The 21,340-nt window shown below is 50.3% G+C and overlaps 1 protein-coding gene across 2 annotated transcripts in view; it reads left to right on the forward strand.

The window, feature by feature from the left end:
* Window positions 1-21,340, forward strand: part of MTUS1 (microtubule associated scaffold protein 1) — a 106,962-nt gene that overhangs the window by 15,060 nt on the left and 70,562 nt on the right. For both annotated transcript variants that reach the window (XM_072625604.1, XM_072625605.1), the window contains exon 2: window positions 18,043-20,166. In XM_072625604.1, the coding sequence (XP_072481705.1) occupies window positions 18,226-20,166 (1,941 nt within the window). In that variant the 5' untranslated portion in view covers window positions 18,043-18,225. The remainder of the gene's footprint in view (window positions 1-18,042; window positions 20,167-21,340) is intronic.

Below are 21,340 nucleotides of genomic sequence, written 5' to 3' on the forward strand. Positions count from 1 at the left end.
CTGCCCCTGCCTCACCTCCTCTCCAGTTGAGATGCTATACTCCTGCCCTGAGTGACCAGGCAGCAGGATCCCTCAGGGACCATCCTCTCCCCAAATGGTGTGGGTAGGCAGCTACATAAGTGCCTACTGTGTGCCAAACGCCCAGGTGCAGGGCTGAAACTGAGGGAGTTGCTGCCCCGTCCCTAACTTATATTCTACTGGTAGTTATTGTGGGGGGAGGGAGGTAACCACATTTGCACAGGCCAGTACATGCTGGCCAGTGTGAGAGCGAGTACACTAACAGCCTGAAGTCAGGGCAGGCTTCCTGTAGGAGGCAGCGGGACAGAGTAGAAGGCTGGAGCTGTGGCATAGGGTGGAGCTGATGAATGGGGCTGATCTAGGGGGCTGCCTGTGGGAGGGGACAGACATATCAGAGAGAAGGTTCAGAGGCGGAGGCCATTAATGGGACCCAGAGGTAGAGTTTGACACTGAGATGGTAAATCCCGAGAATTGGAAAGATGGCAATGCCCTCAACAGAATCAGGCCCATTTGAAGAGGTTGGTAAACACACATTTCCACAGTGGGTAAGCACAAGGTATTCTGGGGGTAGGGCACTGGGCACTGGGGGCACCGGGAAGGATTTCATGCAGAAGGTAGTATTTAAGTTGCATCTTGGAGGAAGAGAGAGACTGAGGTAGAGGGGAGGGCAGAGTGTATTCCAGTGTGTAGGATGGCCTGGGCGAAGGCACATGTGGAATGTGGGGGAAGGGGGAGAAGCTGTGGAGGGCTCACAGAGAAGGAAACTGGAGGGAGGTTGGGGCGGTATCTGCTCTAAGTCAAAACCCTGGCAGCAGCGTGGAGGGGGAACTGGAGGCAGGGAGGCCCAAGGGGAGGCTGTGGCAGTGATGTAGGTTAGAGGCAATGAGGGCTGGGCTCAGCAGAGTTGGATGAGTGGACAGAAGGCATCAGACCCAGAAGGGATTGGACACATGGGCTGAGGGAGAGTGGGGAGCTGAGGCAGAGCCTGGCTGGTCCAAAGAGTAGTGCTGCCCAGCAGGGTGCTGGTCAAAAGAGCGGTGCTACCTGGCAGGGTGAGAATCCTTCAGCAGAAGGGCCAGCTTTAGGGAAAGATACCAAACTCTGTTTGGAACACGTGGAGTTGGAGGTGGTTCCAGGACAAGTGATGATAGGCCATGGAGAATGGGGGAGAAAGCTCAGGTGGGAGTCTATGGCTAGAGAGAGAGATCCATGTTGATCTGCTTGGAGGTGGTGGTTAAATCCCGGGGAGCTGAAGATGTTGTTATGAGACAGTGTAGAAAGAGAGGAGGAGAGGGCCTAGGTCAGAGCCCCCTGGAACACCTGCAGTTGCTGGTCCGATTTGGAAGATGAGTCAGCAGAGGAGCAGAGAGGGAGCACTCAGCCAGATGGGAGGAGAGCTGGGAGGGAGCATCCAGCCAGGTGGGAGGCTGGGAAAGCTGGGTGCTCCCCAGCCAAGGGAGCAAACCTAGAGTGGAAGCCAAAGTGGGCAGTAGTGATGTGTGCAGCAGAGACGTGGAGAAAAGCCCGGCAGATATGGTGATGGAGAAGTCACTGGGGACTTGGAGTGGTTGGGGGTCAGAAGCCAGATTGGGGGGGGTGGGTCTGAGGAGTGGAAGGGAAGGACCCAGTGAAAGTTAGGTCTGGGTTAACTTTTTTAATGAGTCCCAGTGAGAAAGGGAAGAGACAGGATGATGGCCTGAGGGGTGGGAGGGTCTAATGAGGGTTTTTTAAGCCTGGAAGAGAATTGGACTTGTCTGAAGGCTGGAGGGAAGGAAGAAATGATAGGGAAAGGGTGAAGATTTGTGGGGAGTGGGAGAGAGAGACAGAGGCAGAGAGAGAGCACATGGGAGAATGTGAACATTGGTGTAACCTTCTTGAGAAGACCGGCAAGGAGAAGAGCTGTGTCTTTGCCAGATTCTGGAGGAGAGGAGGAGAACGGTCCGTGCCAGGGGAGTAGTGACATGAAGCAAATGGGAGGAGAGAGAGGGAGAGCTCCTGTCTAATGTCCTCAGTTTTCTTAGTAAAATAAGAGGGGAGGTCCTCAGCTGAGAGAGCTCCGGTGGAAGGCTTGAGGAAGAGAAGAGGTTTGGAACAGCTTCTGCAGGGAGTGAGAGAGGGAACCAGTTAGAGAGGAATGAAAGGACTGCTTTGTCTCATCTCTAAAATATGTAGAGAACTGAGTCAGATTCATAGGAATAAGCCATTCCTTAGTCAAAGCATATGAACGGGCAGTTTTCAGAAGAAGAAACTCAAGCTATCTATAGTCATATGAAAACAATTCTCTAACTCACTATTGATTAGAGAAATGCAGATTAAAACAACTGAGGAACCACATCACACCTGTCAGATTGGCTAACATGACAAAGCAGGAAAATGATAAATGCTGGAGAAGATGTGGGAAAATTGAAACACTAATGCATTGTTGGTGGAATTGTGAACTAATCCAGCCATTCTGGAGAGCAATTAGGAACTATGCCCAAAGGGCTATAAAACTGTGCACACTCTTTGACTCAGCAGTGCCACTTCTAGGGCTGTATCCCCAAGAGATCATAAAAATGGGAGAAGGAACCACATGTACAAAAATATTTCTAGCAGCTTTTTGTGGTGGTCAAGAATTGGAAATTGAGGGGATGCCTATCCACTGGGGAATGGCTGAACAAGTTGTGGTCTATAAATGTAATGGAATACTATCGTGCTGTAAGAAATGACAGTCGGACATCGGAAAAACCTGGAAAGATTCATGTGAACGGATGCTGAGTGAAATGAGCAGAACCAGGACATTGTACACAGTAACAGCCAGTGTGTGAGGACTTTTTTGGATAGACTTAGCCCTTCTCATCCCTACACAGATCTAAGACTCAAGATGGAAAATGCCGTCACATCCAGAGAAAACATTGTGGCATTTGCATGCAGATGGGAGCAGTCTATTTGCTTTCTTCCTTTTTTTCCTTTTTCCTTTTTCCCTTTTGTTCTAATTCTTTTTTCAAAACATGATTAATGTGTAAATATGTTTAACATGATTGTACATATATAGCCTGTGTCAGATTGCTTGCTCTCTTGGGGAGGGGTGGAAATATAGAACTCAAAATCTTACAAAAGAGAACGTTGAAAACTAAAAATAAATGAATGAAATTTAAGATTTAAAAAAAGGACTGCCTTGCTGCAGGGAAGGCCTAGCTGAGGTGAGAGAAGGTGAATTTGTAATGTCCTCGGTCATCACTGTGGGAAGCCTGAATTCGGTGGCTCTTGAGTAGGAGACAGATGTTGGGAAGACTCCAGGGCTGAGGTTTGTAGAAAGAAGAGTTGTGATGGGCTAAGGATTCTACAGCAGAGGATGCTGTAGAATTTAGATGGTTGCCTCTCTTGGGTTGAGATGGCACTTGCTTAGAAAAGGGCCCACGGGTCTTAGTGGAATGCAAGCTCAATGATTGCTCCATGGGAGCCAGCTGTGTTCTGGGGCAGCCAATAAAGCCGATACCACCTCAGGCTGCCTTAGAGAAGCAGAGCTCTGTCCTGGTCAGATCTCCCCAGCAGGAGTGTGGCCAGTCCTGGGCATCACAGTTTGAGGAGGACTGGGGAGGAGCCTCAGGAGGGCCTGTAGTTCTAAAAAGACTGAGGCTGCTTAGCTTGGAGAGCTCAGAGAAGACTCAGGTGGCCCATGGTAGCTGACTTCAGGTATTTGAATGGTTCACTCAGGAGGAGAGATTCTACTTCTCTTACTTAATCCTAGGGACTTACTTGCCTACAATTGTGGAGGGGCCTGTTTGGGAGATGGGGGACAGCAGCTTCGGGCAGGGATGGGAGGGTGGGTGCCAGCTTGGGCAAAGTGCCAGGGCAGGGGACATTCAGATCTATAGTGGAGGGGGATCAGATGAGTGCCAGGGACCCAGCAAGCAGGCTTAGGCCTAGGACAAGTTCAGGGAGCTTTGTGGAGGGTGCCAATCCCTGGGGTTGGTGGTGAATGGGTCGGGAGTGAAAGAAAGCCCTCTGTTTGATGCTCAGGGTTTCCCAGTACCTTTGTGAATGACCTTTCAGGACAGGGGGACCAAGGGCAGTTTCCTAGACTGCAGTAACTTTCCACACCACCCTATGCTGCCTTTTTGATGTCAGGAATAGAAATATTACATTTTTTAGAACATGGTTTTTCCTGATATGGCTTCGTAGGAAACTGGGTGGACAGCTGCTAGTATTTCGGTTTTATGCTCCGTTTCTTAACAAGATAGCTCGGGAGTGGGTGGGTGGGGCAATGGAACCCTAATTCCTTAATACATGCTGATTAGACTCCTGATAGAAACAGATTAAGAGAAGACTCCTTTCAAGAATTTTTTCTGTTTCCTCTTTTAAAAAATATTGTGTATCTATTTTTAACTTTCGTGATTTTCATGGCATTAGCCTCTGGGTGAGCAGGGTTTGATCTATTTGTTTCTTGTACTTTTTCCTTCTTTGTGGGTGCACTTAAAATCCTCCGAGTGGATGGAAGTGGAGGAAGTGATTATGAAATTCCGAGTCCAGAGAATGCTTTTTGTTTACTCACCTGAGGAGGTGATTGGATGCACTGTTTCCCCAGCTTCCTGGGTCTGGTGTTTGATCTGAGGGTTTGTTATTGGATTATGAAGAATTCAGAAGCCGCTCTGCTGTGTGTGGGGGGCGGGGGAGGGAAGGGGCGCAGCGAGGGGCTATTTTCATCTTTGGAGATGAATGGGGAGGAAGCCTGGTACCTGCTGGCCAACCCACTGAGCTCTCCTTGGTTGGGGTGCTAGGGGAAGGGGAGGGAAGCAGCATTTATCGAGCACCTACTAGATGCTGGGCACTGGGCTGAGGGCTTGGTATCTTCATGTCCCTGCTGCCTGTGACCAGGAAGGCCCCCATCTGTTCTGGGCATGGGTCAGGGCAGAAGGAAGCTGGAGCTCCCTGTTGGAAAGGGTTGGTGGGCTGGCAGGTGAGTGTAGATAGTTCAGCTGTGGTCAATGAGGATCATGAGAGTGTGGGTCTAACCATCATCTGGTTAGGTCCCCATGGTTCAGTGCCATCAGTCAGCAGGCCTTCCCTAGCAGGCCAGAAAACCCAGGGTTCTAGTATGACCAATGTCAGTGAGGCACACTTTGGTACCAGATAAAATTAGACACTACTCTGTGACCTCTAAGGATCAAATGTAAATTCCTGAGCTGGGTCACCTAGTGGAAAGGCTTTGAAAGTCAATGAGAATGCCTCTGTGGAGTACCTCCTGTATGCTGGCTGTTAGGGACAAGAGAGATGAAAGGGGCAGTACCTGCAGGGGTTTAAGGGTGTGTGGGCGGGCTGGGGAAGTGATCCCTGCCCAAGAGAAAGGGGTAGGCTCTGCCAGCTGCCTGTGCAGCAGGGCACCGAAGTTCCTGGGCCACCCAGGGCTGCTGGCTCATCCTTTGGGGCCAGCCCAGGAGAGGAGAGGAGTGGGGGTGCCCAGCAGCTAGGGGCAGCTTGGAGCTGCCAGGGCTGAACACGAGGAAGGGTCCCAGGGGGAGAGGGGGAAGGCTCAGCCCGAGGCAGACGACCCAGCGCTAGCTGCGCTGCGCCTGGGCTGCTGCTCCCTTGGACCAGCGGCCTCTGTGGGAGTGGGGTGTTCCTGGCTCTAGCCCTCTGGCAACCTGCCTGCGCAGCAGGCCAGTGCTGAGCCAGGAGGCAGTCACCCAGCAAGGCTGCCCCCTAGCCCCTCTGTCCTGGGATCGAGATACCCCTCCTTGGACTTGAACTTGGACTCCAGCGGGAGGCCCTAGGGGTGAGTGTAAGTGTGCCAAGGAAGGAGGGCATACAGAGTCTGCGGCTCCTCCCCTTCCTCCTTTGCTTGGCCCCCCCCCCCCCCCGTGTCTTCGTGGTCCTTGCCCTTCTTTGTTCCTCTCACCTTCTCTTCCTCTCCTTTCTCATCCTCCCCCGTCCTTTCTCTGCTTTCTCCTCCCTCTCCCCCACCTTCTCCCGAGAAGCAAATGCGTTATCAGTGGATCTCCTAGTGCAGTAGGTGCTTAATAAAGGCTTCTTTCCTTTCCTTCTGTGCTCCCAAGTGCTGCTTGGCTCTAGGGACAGGGGGCACAGATGCCCTGCCACCTGACCTGAGCGGGTGGAGAGAGGGAGAAGAGGGCCCTGTCCGTGTGCCCAGGGAGGTCCCATCAACAGAGGCTCATCCTACTCTCCCCCCACTGGCTGGTGCCCATGGCCCCTGGGGAACAGAGGGAGAATCCTGAGCCAGAGAGATTCAAAGGCCCAAGTGACCTTGGGCAAGTCCTTGAGGCTCATCTTTCTCAGCTGCTTTGAGGAGCATGGGATTAGGTGCCTGCTGCTGAGGTCCCTTCCACCTCTGCTCTCTGATCCTTGGGAATGCAGGTGCCAAGGGGCACTGCCAGGCCAGGGGTGCTGGCAGCAGGCATGGAGAGAGCCACTGGTGTCCTCACTGCCCCGCTGCAAACCCTCAGGACCACTGGAAGTGCTCCTGGGTCTGTCCTGTCCCCCTTTTCAAACGGAACAGTGTTTCATGGCTTGTAAAAAGCAAAGCTTCAACGCCTCTTCTAGGGAGAGCACTGGGGGTGAGGACAGGGCGGCCTCTAAGTTTGGGGAGTGGCAACTTGGGAAGGAAGGCTCACCTTCCAAATAGCCCTGAGGGATCAGACTCTGGGGGTCTCTGGGGCTTCATTTCACCGAAAGGGGAGCTCCTTTAGCTTGGCCCTGTGGGAAGGACCTCAGGAGCAATGTTGGTCAGCACCCTTACCTTATCCTGGAGTAGACTGAGGAAGTCCAGAGAGGGCAGGCCCTCGGACAAGGTCCCACCACTGCTAGTAAGGGAGAGGTAGGGCTCTCCTGCAGTTCTGGGAGGGACCTGGGGCTACCTGCTTTCTGATTCTCCTTCATTTCAAGAGGCTCTGGATAGCTTTTTGCCCAAAGCTGGTGCCCTTGCCCTAGTCAGCTGCCTGGGTTTCCTGTGGGCAGGGGAGGAGAAGCGGGTGGATGGATGTTCTTTAGGAGCCTGCCTGAGGGTGTCCTTAGAGGGTTACCTGAGCAGTCTTCCTTCCTCTTTCCTCCTTCCTCCTTCCTCTTTTTCCCTCCCTTTCTCCTTCCTTCTTCTCTTTCTCCCCTCCCCCTCCCCTCCTCCTGCTCTTCCTAGGGTACTAGTGACAACTTCACCTCTTTCCCTGAGCCAGAGGTTTCCTTGGGGTACCTGCTGCCTATACTCCCCCCCTGTCTCTTCCCCCTTTCCCCCTCCTCCTTCCTTTGGGGCTTCACTCTGCTTCTCCGTCTGGCCTCACAGAGAGACACTCCTTGGCCCAATGGAAAAGATCACTCACCCTGTAGCCAAGGGACTTGGATTCAAATCCTGCTCCTTGTGCTCTTGACCTGTGTGACCTTGGGCAGCCTGGACCTCAGTGCCCTTGTGGGTGAGCAGAGGGGGGTGCTAGGCCATCTTTGCTGCTCAGTGCCCTGAGCATCCCTGCACGGCTCCTCTTGTCCTCTTTCTTGCAGCTCTCCCTTGGTGTTCATGCCTGGGTCATGGAGATCTTCTGGGGAGAAGCAGCTGTACCACAGTGGTGTCCCCTCCCCCTAGCAGGGGCCCTTCATCCAGGTCCAGGGTAGATCTCAGGCAGCCATGACCTTGGGGAAAACTTCTGGCTTTATTTTCCAGTCCCTTTGAGCTCAATTTAGCATTTCTATCAGACATTTAAAAAGGTGATTTGGAGAAGGCATCCAGACCACCGGCCTCACCTGCCCACAGGGGCAGGGCCCAAACTAGGTTAAGAACCCCTCCTGTGTCCTTTAAATGTAATAAATGGGGATAATGAGGGGCGGAGCCAAGATGGCGGAGTAGAAAGACGCACATACACATAGCTCCGAACCCATAACCCACAGAACGGCTAGAAGGGACCAACCCACGGTGAATTCTGCACCCAGACGCCACGGAATATTGGAGCGAGGGAGATTTCTGTTCCGGAGAGACCTGCAAACCTCTCGCGGGGGGTCCTTCGCGCTGTGGACTGGGCGCCGGGACTGGGAGCTGAGTGCAGCCCTGCAGCGGCCGCGACACCGTGAGGAAAAGATCCGAGTGGGCTACGGGGACGGGATCTCCTGCGGCCACGCGGGTCCCTCCACCCACAGAGGGAACTGCAAACCTCTCGCAAAAGGTCCATTGCGCTGCAGACGCGGAGCCCAGCCCAGACCTGTGGCGGCCTCGGCTCCGAGAGGTACAGATCCGAGCAGGCTTCAGAGACGGGATCTCCAGTGGCGGCACAAGCCCCTCCACCCACAGGTGAGGACGGTCGGTGAGAGAGTCTCTTTGGCGGGTCGAGAGGGGAGTGGGGTGCCCCCATGGCTCGGGCCCCCCCGGGAGATAGAAGCTGAGAGGCGGCTGCAGACAGGGGCTCCCCAAGCGGGCGGGAGCCTGGATCCATTGTGGAAGGTCTGTGCATAAACCCCCTGAGGGAACTGAGCCTGAGAGGCGGCCCTGCCCTGACCTGACCACCTGAACTTAATTCTCACACTGAATAGCAGCCCTGCCCCCGCCAAAAGCCCTAAGGCTGGAAGCAGCATTTGAATCTCAGTCCCCAAACGCTGGCTGGGAGGACCAGGAGGCGAGGTGGGTGTGAGGAGAATATTCAGAGGTCAAGCCACTGGCTGGGGAGAATGCCCAGAAAAGGGAAAAGAAATAAAACTATTGAAGGGTACTTTCTCGGAGAAAAGACACCTCCTCCCTTCCTTTCTGACGAGGAAGAACAATGCTTACCATCAGGCAAAGACACAGAAACCAAGGATTCTGTGTCCCAGCCCACCCAATGGGCTCAGGTCATGGAAGAACTCAAAAAGAATTTTGAAAGTCAAGTTGGAGAGGTGGAGGAAAAACTGGGAAGAGAAATGAGAGGGATGAAAGAGAAGCATGAAAGGCAGATCAGCTCCCTGCTAAAGGAGAACCAAAAAAATGTTGAAGAAATTAACACCTTGAAAACTAGCCTAACTCAATTGGCAAAAGAGGTTCAAAAGGCCAATGAGGAGAAGAATGCTTTCAAAAGCAAAATTAGCCAAATGGAAAAGGAGATTCAAAAGCTCACTGAAGAAAATAGATCTTTCAAAACTGGAATGGTACAGATGGATGCTAAGGACTTTATGAGAAAGACAGATATCACAGAACATAGCGTGAAGATTCGAAAAATGGAAGATAATGTGAAATATCTTATTGGAAAAGCAACTGACCTGGAAAATAGAATCAGGAGAGACAATGTAAAAATTCTGGGACTACCTGAAAACCATGATCAAGAGAAGAGCCTAGACATCATCTTCCATGAAATTATCAAGGAAAACTGCTCTGAGATTCTAGAACCAGAGGGCAAAATAAATATTCAAGGAATCCGCAGAACACCGCATGAAAGAGATCCAAAAAGAGAAACTCCTAGAAACATTGTGGCCAAATTCCAGAATCCCACGTGAAAGAGAAAATATTGCAAGCAGCTAGAAAGAAACAATTGAAGTATTGTGGAAATACAATCAGGATAACACAAGATCTAGCACCCTCTACATTAAGGGATCGAAGGGAATGGAATAGGATATTCCAGAAGTCAAAGGAACTAGGACTAAAACCAAGAATCACCTACCCAGCAAAACTGAGTATAATACTTCAGGAGAAAAAATGGTCTTTCAATGAAATAGAGGATTTTCAAATTTTCTTGATGAAAAGACCAGAGCTGAAAAGAAAATTTGACTTTTCTAACACAAGAATGAAGAGAACCATGAAAAGGTGAACAGCAAAGAGAAGTCATAAGGGACTTACTAAAGTTGAACTGTTTACATTCCTACATGGAAAGACAATATTTGTAACTCTTGAAACATTTCAGTATCTGGGTACTGGGTGGGAATACACACACACACACATGCACACACGCACACATACATAGAGACAGAGTGCACAGAGTGAATTGAAGAGGATGGGATCATATCTTAAAAAAAAAAATGAAATCAAGCAGTGAGAGAGAAATATTAGGAGGAGAGAGGGAGAAGTTGAATGGGGCAAATTATCTCTCACAAAAGAGGCAAGCAAAAGACTTATTAGTGGAGGGATAAAGAGGGGAGGCAAGAGAAGAACATGAGGTCTACTCTCATCACATTCCACTAAAGGAAAGAATAAAATGCACACTCATTTTGATAGGAAAACCTATCTCATAATACAGGAGAGTGGGGGACAGGGGCACAAGCAGGGTGGGGGGGAGGATGGAGGGGAGGGCATGGGGAGGAGAATGCAATCCGAGGTCGACACTCATGGGGAGGGAAAGGATCATAAGAGAATAGAAGTAATGGGGGACAGGATAGGATGGAGGGAAATATAATTAGTCCTATACAACACAACTAGTATGGAAATCTTTTGCAAACTACACAGATTTGGCCTATATTGAATTGCTTGCCTTCCAAAGGGAAGGGATGGGGAGGGAGGGAGCTAAAGAAGTTGGAACTCAAAGTGTTAGGATCAAATGTAATGTTCTTACCACTGGGAAATAAGAAATACAGGTTAAGGGGTAAAGAAAGCTATCTGGCCCTACAGGACAAAAGAGAAGATGGAGACAAGGGCAGAGAGGGAGGATAGAAGAGAGAGCAGATTGGTCACAGGGGCAATTAGAATGCTTGGGTTTGGGGGGGGGGGAGGGGATAAAAGGGGAGAAAATTTGTAACCCAAAATGTTGTGAAAATAAATGTTAAAAGTTAAATTAAAAAAAAAATGTAATAAATGGGTGTGTTTCAGGGAAAATTAGAGCCAGGACGAAGACTGACATTAAGCCTAATTCAGAGAGAGAGGCTGTGTGGCACAGTGGGCAGAGAACCAACCTGGAAACATGAAGCCCCGCCTTCAGGCGCAGCCTCCGGTTCTTCCTCTCTGCTGTCCCTGGACAAGTCCCTGAATGACTCACTGGCATCTCAACTTGCCAAGAGGGTGCAGAGCTACATCAGTAGAGGGCTTTCCCTCACCTAGGAGTTCCTCTGGCAGGGCAGTCGCTGGTCAGGGACCAAAAGCACACGTTGGGCACTGGGCAATAGGGGCTGTTCATTTGCATTTAAGTTTCACTGTCCCCTGTATGTCTTGTGGAAGGGAGAGGAGGGGAGACACCCCCTGAGAGTCTCAGTTTCCTCATCTGTAAAACAAAGCTAGACCAGATGGCTTGTGACTCTTCCTATCTGAGGCTGGTTCAGCCCTGGGGACAGACAGACAAGAACTGAGCAGGCCCTGCCTGTCCTCAGGGGGGCTTTTGTTCAGGCCAGTCAGTGACTGGGGAACATTCCCTGGGACAGGCTCATTGGGGGACCCCAGCCTGCTTGGCCAGCCTCCTCAGACTGCCTCAGAACGCTTCCCCCACTTTCCACCATGTCTCTTCTTTGCCCCATCACTCCTTGCCTGGAGGGATGTCAGATCCCTGCCCCCCCTTAGATGAGCACTTCCTGGGTTCACAGCTGGTCCTGCCATCCTTCTGCAGTACTGGACAGTAGATGCCACTGGCCATTGGGTCATGATCTTCGGTTCAAATCCTGCCTTGGATATGTGTGAGCTATGTGACCATAAGGGTGGGAACAAGCATTTATTAAGTGACTGTTCTGTGCTAAGTACAGTGATCTCACTTGGTTCTCACAAGAGCCTTGGGAGGGCCTGAACCTCTCTGGAAGGCAGTCACCCCCTCTCTACAATGAGAAGAATGGCCTGGGTGACCTTCAGGACTCTGTTGGCCCGAGATCAAAGATCCTCTGAACTTGTTGTGGGCTGGGGCTTGAGACTTGGGCCTCCCCCAGCGGCCCTCATGTTGTTACCTTACAAGGCGGTCTTGTCATAAGGACTGAAGCATTCCCCTTTTCCAGTTTTGCCAAGAGAAGTTAGTGAATCTCAATAACCTGAGAGGGCCAATGCCCCCTCCAAGTCAAGTCACCAAGCTTTTATTAAACACCTACTATGTGCCAGGTGCTTTACTAAGCACCAGAGATTCAAAGAAAGTCTAAAGGCCATTGAGGATCCCGGATGGTGAGGACTGAAAGGCTGCAATTCTCTGGTGTGGGAGGGTATGTAGGAGGGAGTTAGAAAGCAGGACCTTTGGTACAGAACTGATGCTTTGCACGGTTAATCCGTGACCTTGCAGCCACGGAGGTAGGAAAAAGTGTCAAAGGTCATTATTTCAAGTCTGCATTTGCCTTCTAAATTATTAAAAGTCCCTACTAAGTAACACAGCCCCATTAAACCCTCTCCGATGCGTTGTCTCTTCCTGAATGACATGGATGATGGTGAGTAATTAGGGTTTTAGGAAATTGAAACAGAGGCAGACTCATTTGGATTTGTTTCCTAGGGGGTAGAAGCATGCTGGGTCAACCTGTTCTATTTGCCCCAGGGTGGGTTGTGGTAACTCAGGAATGTGGGCACCAGGCTTGAGGTGACGTTGTGAAACCAAGGCAGTGTGGTGTATTGTGGACAGATGGGGGAGGTTCCCAGGCTGACTGCCTGGGGCCAAGTGCTGGCTGTGGCTCTGTAGCTTTCACTGGCGGTGAGATAGCCCCTGGATGATGAGGTGGGCCAGATGTAGGGGTCTGCTGAAGCTCACAGCTGACTGCCAAACCTGGGCAGGACAGCCTGGTCTAGTCCTCCCAAGAGGAGACTCAAAGGTAACACTGCTAGGAATTGTTCTGTACAGGTAGGAGCAAGGAAGGACATGGTGTCAGGGAAGCAGTCAGTAAGCATTAATTGAACACCTACTGTGTGCCAGGCAGCCAAAAAGAACTTCTGCTTAGGACTGGAGGAAGGAGTTTGACCTTTGGGAAATTTCTGTTCAGGATACTCATGACAATACAGACCCTTTATATATATGTGTGTGTATGTGTGTACACAGACATACATATATGTGTGTATATATCTATATATAATCTGACTGTCTACCCATAAGCAACTGATATTTTTCCAGTTGTTTAGACCTGACTCTGAAAAGTGTTTTTAATTGTGTTCATATCCTTCTTGGGTTTGTCTCGGCAGGTTGGCTCTCAAGTATTTAAAATTGTCTGCAGTTATTTTAAACATTTCTTTTTCTACCTCTTGCTGCTGGGCTTTGTTGGCAAAATACAAAAATGCTGATATTTTATATGAGTTTATTTTGTATCCTGGAACTTTCCTGAAGTTACTAACTGTTTCAAGTATTTTTCAGTTGATTCTGTAAGCACACCGTATTGTCTGCAAAGAATAGTGATTTTATTTCCTCATTGCCTGTTTTAATTCCTTCCATTTCTTATGGCTATAGCTGGCATTCCTGGTACAATATTGGACAACAGAGATAATAATGGAGGTCCTTGTTTCACTCCCAGTCTTATTGAGAAGGCTTCTAGCTTATCCCCGTTACAGTGAATGCTGATGCTTTTAGACAGATATTCCTTATCGTTTTAAGGAAAGCTCCATTTATTTCTGAGTTTTCCAGTGTTTTTAATAGGAACAAGTGTTGTCTTTTGCCCAAGTCTTTTTTTCTTCTGCATCTATTGAGATAATTAATGATTTCTGTTGGTTTTGTTGTTGACGTGCTCAGTTATGCTGATAGCTTTCCTAATGTTGAAACAGCCCTGCATTCTGGGTATAAATCCCACCTGCTCGTGGTTTATGATCTTTGGGAAATCTTGCTGTAATCTCCTTGCTAGTATTTTATTAAAAATTTTTGTATTAGTATTCTCTACAGAAATTGGTCTCTAGTTTTCTTTCTCTCTTTTTGCTTTTTCCTCATTTAGGTATCAGCATCATATTTGTGTCACAGAAGGAATTTGGAAGGACGCCTTCTTTGCCCATTTTTCCAAATAGGTTATATAGATTTGAAATTAGTTGTTCTTTAAATGTTTGGTACAATTCACTTCTGAATCCATCTAGTCCATCTTGTTCTTAGGAAGACCGCTGATGGCTTGTTCCATTTCTTTTTCCAAGATGTGGTTATTTGAGTATGTCCTCTTCTGTTAATCTGAGCAATTTGTATTTTTGTAGATCTATTACACTTAGATTGTCATATTCATTGGTATATATTGGGCAAAATATTTCCTAACAATTTCTTTGATTTTCTCCTCATTGGTGGTGACTTCACCCTTTTCATTTTGATACTGTTCATTTGTTTTTCTTCCCTTGTTTAAAAGTTGAAGTATCCAATGGTTTATCTGCCTTATTGTTTTATTTATTCAATGTTTTTTTCAACTTTCAATTTTATTAAATCTCTCCTTTGATTTTTGAGCATTTTTTAATTTGGTGTTTAATTTTTTTTTTGTTTTTTTTCCCCTAGTTTTAAAAATTGCATACTCAATTCGTTGATCTACTCTTTCTTTCTTTTATTGATGGTCTATCTTATCTAACTTTTCTAAAATTCTGTTCATTTTCCTAACTTTCTTATTTATTTTATGGTTAGATTTATCTAGTTCTGAGAGGGGAAAGTTGAGGTTCCCACCAGTATAGTTTTACTCTGTATTTCCTCCTGTAATTTATTTAACTTTTCCTTTAATAATTTGGATGCTATGCCATTTTTTGCATATGTGTTTAATATTGGGCAGCTAGATGGCACGGTAGATAGAATGCTGAGTCTGAAATCACGAAGACTTGAGCTCAAAATTAGACTCAGACACTTACTATCTGTGTGACCCTGGGCAAGCCACTTAACCTTGTTTGCCTCTTTAGCGTCTTTGCTGAGGACACCATGACAGGGGTTACAGAGATGGATGTGACTGAAAGTGACTAAACAACAATAATGTTTTGGATTGCGATTGCTCCCCCCCCCCTTTTTTTTAACCTCACCTGAAGCTTAATAGATTTTGCTCTAGTCTCTCATTTTGACTCTGTGTGTCTTTTTGTTGCAAGTGTGTCTTCTGTAAACAACATATTGTTGGATTCTGGTTTCTAATTCATTTTGCCACCCCTTTCCATTTTATGGGTGAGTTCATCCCATTCACATTCACAGTTTTGATTACTACTGTGTATTTCCCTCCATCCTATTTTTTCCTAATTATCCTTCTCTCTTCTCTTCCCTTCCCTTCCCTCACCCCTTCTCTCCCTCCCTCTCTCTCTCTCTCTCTCTCTCTCTCTCTCTCTCTCTCCCTCTCCCTCTCCCTCTCCCTCCCTCTCCCTCCCTCCCCCTCTCCCCCCTTCCCCATCCCTCCTCTGAAGTTTATTTTGCTTCTGACCTGCCTTCTCTTCTATCATCCTCATCTCCTCTTCCTCCTCCCACAATCCAGTCTTGATTGATCCAGGACGACCTCTGAATGTCCTTGATTCTTTGCTCCTGCTCACACCCAGATGTAGACCAACCTGGAGCATTCTAGGTCTCTGTAGGAGTGGTTTGGATGGAGACATTTGTTGGGGACCGTGACCACATCAAGATCTTGCTTTCCTTTCTCTTGCCTTGCTTAAGATCAGCAGGGGCACTGGCTGGGCCTTTGGGACCTCCTTTCTAGGACATAGGGACGTGTTTCCCAGGCAGCAAGCCTGACTCTTGTAGTCCTGGCATGACAGGGTCCTGCCTGCTCCACGGAGGCGAGTGTGGCTTTTCTTGGATTCCTGGAGATGAAGGATTGATGAGGCATGTTCTCTCTGACAGCCCTGTGGTACAGACAGCTGTTGACTCGAGGCAGGGAAGGTGGGCTGTCCCACCTTGAGGCTTCCTTGGAGGCCCCCCCCCCCCCCCCCGGCTTGTTTTCCAAACTGGCCCTGTCAGCCCCTCTGTCCTTTTACTGGGAAGAAGACACACGGATGATATACCTGGGCCCCTGGCTCTCACATTCTTAGCATTTATTGACTTCCCACCCCTTAAGGGGCAGGTGGAAGGTGCCAGTGGTGTATAGAGTACTTGGCCTGGAGCCAGGAAGAACCAAGTTCAAATTCAGCCTTACCTCTGTCTGCCTCAGTCTCAGCTGTAAAATGGGGATGGTGATAATAGCCTGTACTTCCCAGGTTGTTGAGAGGATTAAATATATGATAGATACATTGTAGCCTTCTCAATAGCGAGCACTCAGAGTACTTCAAGGTTACAAAATCTTTACAAAAATGATCTCATTGGAGCCTGGGGTCTAGCTTAGAGCTGTCTCCTCCAACCCCCTCATTTTACAGGTGAGTAAATGGAGGCCTCCGGAGTTGCAGTGAGTTGCCCAAGGTCACTAGGGAAACTAGGTGCTAAGCCTCAGAGGTGGGATTTAAATCCAGGTTCTCTAGTGTTGAATCCAAGGCTGGTGTTTTTGCCCCAAAGTGGCTCTGTAGTTCACCTTTAGGGAGGGCCAGAAAGCAGTATGGAACATGCTGTGTTCTGCCGTGCAGTCTGTGTTCTCTACAGAACCCCCTTTAAGTGAGCAGGAACTACGTCAGCACCAGCTAACTAAATGCCCAGGTGGTACGTTTGTGGGCGTGAGGGGAGGGCCAGACAAGCATCCCAGCAGCTTCCCTGGGGACCCTTCCCTGAATCCAGCACCTCCGCAAGCGGTGCTGAGCATATCTGGGACACGCAGGACCTTTCTGATGCTTGCTTGAATTCAGGATGGGCACCTTGTGGTGGGCCTCCCTTCTCTGGTCTGGTGAAGGCTGCATCCATTGACAGAGCAGAGAAACAGAGCCCTGGCCAACCTGGACAGCATGCCTTTCAGTGGACATTGAGAAGGGGGCTGGATGGGCCAGGGCCGATCGAGGGCATGGAGGCAGGTCATAGAGGCAGCAGATTCCTAGAATGTTTGACTTAGCTTCCTTGGAGCCTGCCAAGAGTGAAGGGTCAAAGGTTGATGATAAGCCCTTCACTGTCAGTGACCTCTGAAGCACAGACACAGGCCTGCTCTGTCATTAGCCTCCGTTAGCCTGATTGCAGACAGGCTTTGCTTTTAGAGCTGCATTCTTATCTGCAAACCTGTACTGAGTGCCTGCTCGATCCAAGGCCCCAAGATGGACCTAGGGCTGCCAGGAGGAGCAGTAGATCTCCTGGCCCTCAGGGTTCACAGATGATTGGCAGGGTGGGGAACATACATGGTGAATATGAGGCAAGACTAGGTGAAGGGGGAGATCAGAAAAAGCTTTGGAGGTGACAAGGTACCCAAGCTGTGCCCAGAGGAAAGAAGAGGAGTTTGCCAGAGGCGAGATGAGAGGGGGTCACACAGAAGAGTAACCACTCTCTGGCCTTGAGGGGCCACAGTGGGACATCCTGGAGGGGAAGGCCAGCCAGCTGGGGGGGGGGGGCTGGAGCCTGACTGGACTTAGCTAGGACTTCCAGTGCTGGCCTGAAGAGTTTGTCTTGGATCTGGATGGTCCCTGGGAGCCACAGCACGCTCTGGAGCATTTTCTGGTTGGTCACTCAGAGAGTGGCTTTGGTCTCGTGTCTTGAGTTTTCCTTGTCTTGTGGAACTTTCAGAAGCCAGCCCTCTGTGCTTTTCCCTCAGATGCCCTAGGTTTCCACCACATCTGATAGCAGCATTTATCAACAGCTATTTCTCAAGCTTGTACAACTCTGGTTTACAAGTTCTTACTCTGGTTGGATTCCCAGTGGGGACTTTTGTTAATGGTGGGGGGGTGGGGATTGTGGACTTAACAAAATCCAGGCCTGGAATGTGCCAGCACCCCATTAGCTTCCATGACGTGAGTGTAAGTGGAAGGTGAGCCTGGCCTCTCAGAATCCTAACTGTCCTCACCTAAGTTCTGGAGGGACTCCTTCTGTGTCTGTCTCTCTGTCTGTCTGCTCCCCCAGTATACACCTCCTGTCTTCCTAGTTTCCAGGTTGGAGGATGTGCCTGGCCATGGGAGCTTGGGCTCAGGGCTGCTCCTGGCTTTCTTGGGGCAGAAAGGCAACTGGGGGCAGGGGTGGGGTGTGCTGGGCCCCAGGTTCCCATTGCCCCCCTGGTCCCTGCTGTGGGGATGGGGGACCCTGGGAAGGGTGTGGGTCTGGATAACAAGCTCTTAGGTGAGTGAGTTTTTGTTTCCAAGGCTGAATCTTCTGTGGACGAGCATCATCAAGTGGGGATGAGTAATTCTTAGACATTTCATTGACGCTGAGGTTTCTTTATTTATCTTAGGAAACGAGGTGTGTTTCCCTTCCTGGTGAACGTCAGACAGAGAGCCATGGCCTGCGTGACTTGGGACACAAGCCTTCTCACCAAGCAGACCGCTGGGATTTTAAGTGATTTAATGCGCTGACTTCTCTTCACCTTCTGCCTGGAGGGGCTTTGCATTGAGCCAGCTGACAGGGTTAATCCAGAATGAACCATCAGAACTTGGAAGAGAAAGCACAAGAGGCCTCCCAGCCATCCTTATTTCAAGGGGAGAAATGTGGGAATGAGTTGGCGCCTGAGAGAACGCCAGCCTTCCTCTCTGCACACTGGGGCTCAGCCCCCCGCCTTGGTGCACACAACCCTCAGGAAGCCCATTTGCACATGCTGGGGGCTGATGGGGAAAGAATTTCCTTAACCAATTCACGTACCAAAGTACTTGCCCATGATGAGGATGTCTATCAGGACGCCTCATGGTCAGTGGTTCATGGTGAGGACCCAGGGCGGTCCTGGGTGAGTGACAAGATGGGTCTGCTGGAGCCAGAATACCTGTACAACACTGCCCAGGCTCAGAGGGTCCAGCCCCCAGTGCTCGGAGAGTGGAGGTATGACTGTGGAGATGCCATAGGCCATGCTGTACTCCACCTGGAAGAAGGGTGCGAAATGAGGGGTGAGAGCCCGGGCACGGGGGCCACGCCTGATGCTCTGGACGCGTCAGCTGCACAGGGAAGCCTGCCCCACCCGAGGCTCCCATGTGGCCAGGCGACAGCAGCCCCTTACTGTTCCTCTGAGATGTGCCTAAGAGGTGAGAAGTCGATCAGTGAGGACTTGGGAATTCCTCTGGGAGACACTGCCAAGGAGCCTTGTGAGGTCCCCAACACCACGTATCTGATCATACCAGAGACAGCCATGCAGATTGATGCCCCCCACCCTGAGAGCCCCTCCTCCCTAGAGAAGACACCTGTTGCTCTCACCAATGGTTTTCACCTGGACATGACTAATCCCCCGGAGCCACATTTGGAAGGATGTAATGGCTCATATACGCCTCCAACAGAAAAGGCTCTTGACTCATGTGAAGACCAGCCAAATGGGGAGCCCCCTCTGCAAACTTTGTGTGTCCCAGTCATGCCCCCATCAGGGTGCTGTCCAGAGGCTGACCGCCCTGTGGACAGGCCACCTTTCAGTGACGCTGCAGAGCAGTTGTGCCAGCCAGGAGACCAACTGAATGAGACCGCCTCTCCTGACAATGACGTGGGCATCAGAAGCCATCCCGCAGGAACCCCACTGGCAGGAAGTCATCCGCCAGGCTGGGACACAGCCCCATCACCTGGATCACTGCAGGAGGGGAGTGATGTTGGTTATGGGCCACCAGCCATCCCAGGGTGCCCCAATGAGACTTTTTCTGTCTCGCTTCCTGAGAAAGCAAAGGAGAAACCTTCTGAAAAAGAAAAAAACACTCGAGAGCTGGTCAAGCACCCCAACAAGAGACTGGCCCCCATCAAGTCCCTCAAACCTGCCCTAGGCAAAGTCTTGGGAAAGCCAGCACCCAAGCCAGGCAGCCCAGCAGGGAGCAGCCTCCATAAGATCGACAAGGTCAGCTTTCCCGGGCCCAACTTCAAGAATGTGAAAGCCAAAGTAATCTCTCGTGCATCATCAGCTGCGGCTGCCACCCAGCCTAGGCTACCTCCTGGGTCCCCACCGACAGAGCCTCCCTCAAGTGGAGGGCCCAGGAGGGCTGAGTGGAAGGCCAGTGCCAAGGCAGATGTCCTTCCGAGTAAGAGCCGCAGACAGCACCTCCTTAAGCTGGTCACCAGCCAGGTTGTGCATGTCACAACCCATTCCAGAAGCGCTTCCCAGGAGGCTCCCAGAGTGGCCCCGGAGCTGAAAGCCAGCCACCGAGGAGGCATCCCTCGAGCCAGTCTGCCCAGGGCAGGGCGCCTGCATGGGGCTGGGGCTGGCGCTGCAGCCATGGGGTTCTGCAAGGGTACAGAAGACCCAGATATCCCCATGAGGACTGTGGAATCTGCTCCACTAGAGCCTCGAGCTCCCACCTCTGATGGAGCTAGCACCGGAGATGTGGCAGTGCCCCTGGGCACCCAGGAAGAGCACAGGGAGGTGGTGACCTCTCCGTCAGCCTGCACAACAGCCCTGGTAAGTTTTCCTTAATGGAGAGTGGGATGGGGGAGGCCTGGAAATGGCTCAGAAGTCACATGCACAATTAGGAAAATGGTATAATTTCAAAATGGCAGTGGATTTGCTTTGGAGGGTTCTTACTGTGTCTGGCAGCCAGTCAGTAAACTGCTGAACTGAACTTCTAAACTGCTGAGTTCAAATCCCACCCCCCTCCATCTCCCACCCACTAGTTATGTGATCCTGGGCAAGTCCCCTAACCTGCCCTCTCAGAGCTCAGTTTCCCCATTAGTAAAATGGGGGCAGTAATATTGGTATTACCTACCACACAGGGTGTTTATAAGATTTCAGTGGGTTAATGCACACACGTGCTTTGCAATCTTAGACGAGCAGTTGACATGTAAGTGGTTTTTGATGAAAACGGAGGCCTCTGGGTCCTCCCCTGCCTCTTCAGCTTAGAAGACCTTTTCCACTTGTCAGGATGATGACCCTCCTATGTACTGAGCTGTTACAATGATGCGTCCTCTCAGTGTGGAGATTTCTGAGTGAGTCACGTGGTTCCTTGGAAGGGAAAACGCCAGAGAATCTCAGGAAGTTGGAGGGTGAGCCTTGACCCTCTGGGGCCACAGCCCTGGGTTCTGTCGAGATTCAGGAGCAGGGGGTGGCAGCAGAGCAGCAACTTTGAGTGCCTCGGAGCTCCTCCAGTGAGCAGACTTGCCGCCAGGTCACCAGTGGGTGGATGTCGGCTTTGAGGGAGGTCTCTGGTGGGGTGCCCATGGTCTGTCAGCCTTGAGCTGCTTGACCTTCTGATCAATGATTCAAATGATTGCATATATGGCTTTGCTGATCAGATTTGCCAGTGACACGAAGCTGGGAGGGATTCTTAGCATGTTGGGTGTGGGAAGTAAGATCTTGAAAGATGTCAGCCACCTAGGATGATGGACTCAGCCTAATAAGGTGACATTGGTAGAGAAAAATGTGAAATCCTGAATATGCTCCAGGAGAGGGCAGGACGTGACCACAGAGCAGGGGAGTCTCTGGGGACCATGCATCCAACATAACGATGCCAAGCAAGAGGCAGGGCAAATATTCGGCCATGAAGAGTGTCATAGGGCACCCACCTAGAGAGGTCCTGGGGCCACGCACCGAGCCATGGCCCAGTCAGATCCAGGCTCTTCCTTTTCGGAAGGACACT

Source organism: Notamacropus eugenii, chromosome 7, assembly GCF_028372415.1.
Source record: "Notamacropus eugenii isolate mMacEug1 chromosome 7, mMacEug1.pri_v2, whole genome shotgun sequence".
Taxonomy (NCBI): Eukaryota; Metazoa; Chordata; class Mammalia; order Diprotodontia; family Macropodidae; genus Notamacropus; species Notamacropus eugenii.